Source organism: Gekko japonicus, unplaced genomic scaffold (assembly GCF_001447785.1).
Source record: "Gekko japonicus isolate JY-2015 unplaced genomic scaffold, Gekko_japonicus_V1.1 scaffold4273, whole genome shotgun sequence".
Lineage (NCBI taxonomy): Eukaryota > Metazoa > Chordata > Lepidosauria > Squamata > Gekkonidae > Gekko > Gekko japonicus.
In genome coordinates, this window is record NW_015165372.1 from 88,616 (window position 1) to 95,295 (window position 6,680).

A 6,680-nucleotide genomic window follows, 5' to 3' on the forward strand; every position below is an offset into this window, starting at 1 on the left:
AGGCAGGTGAGGGGAGGGGTCCCTGACTTTGCCTGTGCTAAAACAAATGTCCCCCCCCCGGTGAGTGACCCGACTAGTCCCCCCTGCTGGCCCTCTCACTGTGCTCAAGGAGAAGCCAGAGGCATGCCAACAGCAGGTTCTTCCAAAAAGACAGCTCTGTGGGAGCATGTGATTCAGTGTCACACGCCTGCGGGCCATGGCTTAAGAGGGCAGCAGAAACCTTGAAGGGACTGCCAGGTGTTCTTAGAAAGTGGCCAGGTCCAGCTGGGGCTTTTGCCCAGTATGTCTTCTGATTGGCGAAATGTCGCTTAGCAGCAATCATTTTTGTGGCTGTACCCGCCCTGCTGTGTCAGAATTCCAAAGGGTCCCACGGGCTCAGGAAAGTCAGGGACCCCTGCCCAAGGCCTGCACTTGCAGCAACTATTCTGGGCGTGGAACAGCGGTCACTGGGGGTGTGTTTGGGGGGGAGGTATTTGTGAATTTCCTGCATTGTGCAGGGAGGTTGGACTAGATGACCCTGGAGGTCCCTTCCAACTCTGTGATTCCATGAACCGCTGAGCCAGAGAGACCTCCCCTCCTTTCTTTCCAGCCGCGGCCCTCCCGAGGCGGACGACCTGATGAAGAGGGTCGGATTCCAGTACGAAGGGACCTACCGCTGGGTGAACCCTCACAAGCTGTGAGCCCCGCCTCGAACGCCACGGAGACAACCCCTCTGGTCCACTCCTCCCTGCAGATGCTGAGCTGGCCCGGCCAGCTGTGGGGCTTGTGCTAGCCTTTTCTTCTACCCCCCCACCGGAGACCATATAGGAAGCGTGGAGGGGGGGCCCTCTCGCAGTTGCTTGGTTGGGTGTAGATACTGATGCACTCCCCCCCCCCTTGCCCAGGTCATACCTAAACTCTAGGAGACGGGGCTGCCGCTTCCCCCTCCCCAGCCCGTGCGGGGGGCCTCCCCAGGGCAGGCGCCCCCCACCTCCCACCTTAGATCAGCTCCATACCCAGGGCCCCCCTTCGACGGGCCCGATTTCCTCTTCCAACCCCGGCACCGCTGCGAAGGTGGTCCTTGCCTGTGCGAGGAAGAGAGGCTTCTGGGAAGAAGAAGAAGGGGGGGTGTGTCTCCTCCCACCTGTCGACATGCTGACCCGCCCATTGCACTAGCGCCGCTATTTGCTGCATCACTCGTTACATTCCTGGCCCAGGCTGCTTGCTGGGCTTGTCTGTGAAGCTTCTTCTGTAAACAGAGAGGACTATTCGAAAGAGTCTCTGTGGTCTTTTGCCGTTTCTCCTTTGGGGGTCTTGCAAACCTCAGGCGTCTCGAGTGTACCTCGGAAGCAGGTAGGAGTACATCTTCAGAATGCAACCGTGACTGGGCCAGGTGAGCAAGGCTGGGGTTTTTTCACCTGCACAACAGGTATATATTTGGGGGGCGTGGCCTCTCCTCTCCTTTGGAGCTGGAGTGTTGCGCATCACCCCCACGCTAAGCTGGGGCAGCTGGGAATTATTCCGGCAGTGGCTCTTCAACGTCCGCGGCCTCTCAGGTCCCGGGGCGGCGCTTATGCTCTCAGTGCTGGTCTTTAGCTCTCAGTTCCTCATAGAGGGTCCCCTAGGGCACACAGGATGCCCGCTCAATGCCCCGGGCAAAGAGGTGGATGAGCCGCCCGTGCACTCTGCAGAGAGAAGAGGGGAGAAGTCAAGAGGAGCCGATGAGAGGGTGCAGTGACTGCACTCCAGGAGAAGCCTCCTGTGAAGACCCCAGCAAGCCTGCCGGTTGGCCACTGGAGAGCTAATCAGCTGTGCAAATTAAAATAATGTTTCTTGGTGGCAGCTGCCGCAGTACAACCTCCTGCAAAATTCTTAAATTCCTTCTTCCTTCCCTTTATCATTATAAGTTCAATAGGTAACTAATCTCTTCATATATAAATTTCTCTATTTCTTATTCCATATTGTTAAACTTTAACACTCAATAATTATTAAAGCAAAATAAGTTGTCTCTTACATCCCAATTCTTCTCTAAATAGTCTTTTAAATCTTTCCAATCTGCTAAAAAGTCTTCTGCTTCCATATTGTTAAGTTTTCTTGTCATCTTGTCCCATTTCAACCATAAAAAGTAATTTTTTAATCCAATCTCCAATCTCCGGGACTTTATCTTGCTGTTGCTTCCAACTTTGAGCATATGTCATTCTGGCAGTTGTAATCATATACCACATCAGTGTCCTTTTTGCCACATTGACCTCTTCCATTTTTAGTCCCAAAAGTAATATTTCTGGTTCTTTCTTAAATTTACATTTCACAATTTTTTCCATTTCTGCATGAATCTCAACCCAAATTTTTTTTTTGCTTTTTCACAAGTCCACCACATATGATAAAACGAGCCCTCAACCTTTTTGCACTTCCAACATTTGTTTGACATATTAGTATTCATATTAGCAATCTTTTTTGGTGTCATATACCATCTATAAGGGTGAAGTGACATTTTCAATCTGTATACTTGAAAACTCGTGAGCTTTTAAACATTTAAAAGAGAATTTTGTCAAAGAGGTTCTGGAACGCCATTCCGGCGTGTTCCTCGAGGGGGGGGGAAAAGCCCTGACCACACTGTTGGTTTTATTCTCTCTCTCTCTCACTCTACTTTTCCAGTGTGTTTTTTTTTAACTTACTCCTCCTCTCCCGCACTTGGCTTTCCTTGGTATGTGGCTTCACCTCCCAAGGAGGCCATTTGTGGGTTACGTCCACCACTGTGTGTCAGAATTCTGAAGGCTCCTGTAGGCTTGAGCCCTCACCCGGATAGCCCAGGCAAGCCCGATCACATCAGATCTCGGAAGCTAAGCAGGGTCGACTCTGGCCAGTACTTGGATGGGAGACGGAATACCAGCAGCGGGGAGGCGGGGGCAGGCTTTATTCAGCCACCTCTCTGAATATCCTCCAGGCCCCCAGGAGAGGTCAGTCACCAGAGGTCGCCATGACTTCCAGGTGCGCACACACATACGCACACACACACGTTAAAAAACGCAAAAAAGATTTCTGTTCTAGATTCTGGTAGGGCCATTGGCTTGTTCTTCCCCTCCACCTGTGGCGCTTCGGCCAAGCGCGGGAACCTTCGCCTCTTCCGTACAGACGGCCTACCTAATGCTGACGTCCGCATGGTCCAAGGTCTCTCCGTCGCAGGTCCAGCAGCTGAGCGGCGATTCTCCCTGGCACGTTCCCCCGCAGAGCCCCTTCCGCGACCGCAGCTCTCTGTCCTCACAGTCTCCCGCTTTCGAGGCGGTGAAGCGAACGGCCCGGACCCGGTGCACACTCACAAAGGGCAGGTCGAACTAAAGGGGTACATTTGGACACGCTGTGACACCAGAAAGCTCCTGGCCTCTAAGTGTGTGTGTGTGTGGCAGCAGCAACCCAACCACTTGCCTGTCTTGTCAGTCCCGACGCTCCTGTCCAGTGAACGAAACGCCACATCCAACACCCTCGTACTGACACAGGGCGTTTGTTCCTCTAGCCCTGCACGGCCTCTGGCAGAGGTCTTTCCCAGGCCCGAGCGCCTTTCAACTGAAGAGGCTTCATTCTTGCAAAGTGTGGCCTCCGCCTTGCATTTCTGGCCTCTTCTCCCAAAGCTTGGAAGCGCCAGCCCTTCGGTTGCCCGGAGATGATGTGAGCAATGTTCCCTCTCATTTCTTCCCACCCTACTGAGCGGAGCAGTTCACATCCTGGGCAGAATATAACCGCCGTCATCTTAAAATGGTTAAGAAGAATCAAAATGCAGCCGTGTTATAATTAGTCAGTGTAACACTGTATCGTCAATTATATTGTTTACCAGGCACATTCATATAAACATACGTGCAAAAGTTATAATGGGCGATTGCTATAAATAAAGTACTCGTGCCAAAGTTCAGTTGTGCAAAAGTTATAATGGGCAATTGCTATAAATAAAGTATTCGTGCCGAAGTTCAGTTCTAATTATTTCCTTATCAGTCTCTTCTTGTGTATATTTAATCCTTGACAGTTGCTATGCTTGGACTAAATATACACAAGAAGAAACTGATAAGGAAATAATTAGAACTGAACTTTGGCATGGGTACTTTATTTAGAAGAAGAGGAAAATAAGAGGAGATTGGATTTATACCCCGCCCTTCACTACCCAAAGGAGTCTCAGAGTGGCTTACAAACTCCCTTCCCCTCCCTACAACAGACACCCTGTGAGGCAGGTGGGGCTGCGAGAGCTCTCCCAAGAACTGTTGGTGAGAGAACAGCTCTGACAGAACTCTGGCTTGCCCAAGGTCATCCAGCAGGTGTGAGTGGAGAATCAATCCCGGTTCTCCCAGATTAGAGTCCGCGCACTTAACCACTACACCAAACAAGCAATTATCCATTCTAACTTGCATGTATATGTTTATATGAATGCGTCTGGTAAACAATTGATGATACAATGTTACACTGAGTTATCACAGCTGTATTTTCGTTCTTAACTGCTTCCCCCATGATCTCTCATATATTGTAATCTTAAAATGGGCCACGGACAGTGCAAGACCCTGCAAGGCTACAGATTGCTGCTGAGCGGGGCTTCCTGTGTTAATGAGCGGCCGCTCACATGCACAGCTTAGAGGGAACACTGGTTGTGGGCTCTCCCTCCTTGGAGGTGTTTGTGGGTGTTGGAGGCTCATTTGCCAAGGATGCTTTAGGATGTCCCACATGGTGCAGGGGGCTGGACTGGATGGTCGTTAGGCCCTTGTACTAAGTGCACAGGCACTGAACTGACATGAGACAGCGAAGGCCAGCCTCTCGAACCCCACTCTGGTCTTAGAGTTATAAATTTTGTACCAGCTGGATTCGAGTGCACTAGCACCTTGGGGACCCTATCTGACCAAGGGAGCGTTGACTTGCAAAAGCTCACACACCCCACAAAATCTCGTTGGTCTCTAAGGCGCTGCTGGGCTGGAATTTAGGGGTTCTACTGCAGACCCAGCCCGGCTACCTTCTGAAGAGAAAACTATACCAGAAGTTCCAGGAGAAGAGAGCTCCAAAGGAAGCCACCTGCAACCTCTGCTACAGAGCAGGACTTATAGTTTCACTCTGCATTTCGGTCACATGGATGTGACCAATGCTCCCTCTAAGCTGTGGAGTCTTGTGAGCAAAAATTCTACTTTGTGAGCTACTGGCATTAAAGTTGTGAGCCGGCGATTTGGCTACTGCATAAATTAGTTTGTTCTGGAGCCGTCCTTCCTGAGCGAAGATAAAAATGTGTGACCTGGAGTTTGTAAGCTGCTCTAAGACTCCTCTGGGTAGTGAAGGGTGGGGTATGAATCCAATCTCTTCCTCCTCACCCCCTCCCCCTCCCTCTTCTTCCCTTGAAAACCCAAAGAGGTTTCCATAAATTGGCTGTGACTTGATGGTGAAAAAAAAGGTCTTAAAATCTTTTTCCATTTCTTAATTAAAAACAAAAAAGAACATGAAGGGGGGAAAAACTTGAAGCCCAATTACTCATTAAAAAGAAAAAGAAGAAAAAAGGGAGGGGGAACCCTGTGTATATAGAGCATAAATGAAAATGTAACTGTGGTGGCAAATCTCTACACGTAAGCTTCTGTAAAAAGGTTTCCAAATATCAAATTTTGATACTCAAATATTGGATTAGTTGTAACGTCATGAGGGCTACAATTTTATAGTTTGAAATAGAAGAGGAGATTGGATTTATACCCCGCCCTTCGCTACCCGAAGGAGTCTCAGAGCGGCTTACAAACTCCTTTCCCTCCCCCTCCCCACAACAGACACCCTGTGAGGTAGGCGGGGCTGAGGGAGCTCTCTGGAGAACTGCCCTTGAGAGAACAGCTCTGAAAGAACTTGTGACTGACCCAGGATCACGTCAGCAGCTGCATGGGGTGGAGTGGGGGAATCAAACCCGGTTCTCCCAGATTAGAGTCTGCGCTCCTAACCACTGCACCCAACTGGCGCTCTGACCACGCTACAGCAAGAGAGGAGAGAGCCTGCTCCCTCCGCACTTTTCATACCTGGTCCGAGGAGTTGGTGTGCCTTGTCAGGTGTCGCAGGAAAGAGAAGGTGGAGCATTCGCGCACCAGGATGAGGTCGGCAGTTCCGTCGGCCAGGTGGGCGCAGGGGGACAGACCCTCCGGGCTCTTGGGGCAGGCGCTGCTCATGGAAGTCACGTTGACGGCCAGGAAACGGCCTTTAACTTGCTGCCATTCACCACCTGCAGAGGAAACCAATGAAGGTCAAAGCAGAAAGTGCCAAACGGCATTGCCGCTGAACAATAAGGAAAACAAAAGCCATGACAACTGGGGAATGACAAAACTTTAAGGTGGACGAGGAAGAAATGGAAGTTTTCCCATTCCTTGGCTCCGTCACCAACCCAAAGGGAGCCTGCAACCAAGAAATCAGGAGACTTGAGACCAATGCTCCCTCTAAGCTGTGGAGTCTTGTGAGCAAAAATTCTACTTTGTGAGCTGCTGGCATTAAGGTTGTGAGCCAGCAATTTGGCTGCTGTGTAAATTAGTTTGCTCTGGAGCCGTCCTTCCTGAGCTAAGACAAAAAAGGTGGCGACTTAACACATTTCTATTCCAACTCTGGACTGCGCGGCCATTTAATGGGAAGGGGGCGGAGAGCGAACTTGAAATATAAAGCCGGGGGGGGGCGGTGAGGAGAGAACGGGGCCAGCCAATGCAACCAACCGTTGCTGA

The 6,680-nt window shown here is 50.5% G+C and overlaps 2 protein-coding genes across 2 annotated transcripts in view; one reads left to right on the plus strand and one right to left on the minus strand.

Moving 5' to 3' along the window:
- G6PD (glucose-6-phosphate dehydrogenase) overlaps window positions 1-1,206 on the plus strand; it is a 67,548-nt gene extending 66,342 nt beyond the window's left edge. The window contains exon 13 of the mRNA XM_015410634.1: window positions 590-1,206. Coding sequence (XP_015266120.1) covers window positions 590-680 — 91 coding nt within the window. The 3' untranslated portion in view covers window positions 681-1,206. The remainder of the gene's footprint in view (window positions 1-589) is intronic.
- A 355-nt stretch (window positions 1,207-1,561) lies between these two features.
- On the minus strand, window positions 1,562-6,193 carry LOC107109924 (ceramide kinase-like; the record flags this gene model as incomplete). Its single annotated transcript, XM_015410633.1, has 3 exons — window positions 1,562-1,664; window positions 3,121-3,311; window positions 5,994-6,193. Coding segments are annotated over 3 exons (455 nt in total), but the record flags the coding sequence as incomplete, so codon positions are not given.
- Window positions 6,194-6,680: the final 487 nt, after the last annotated feature.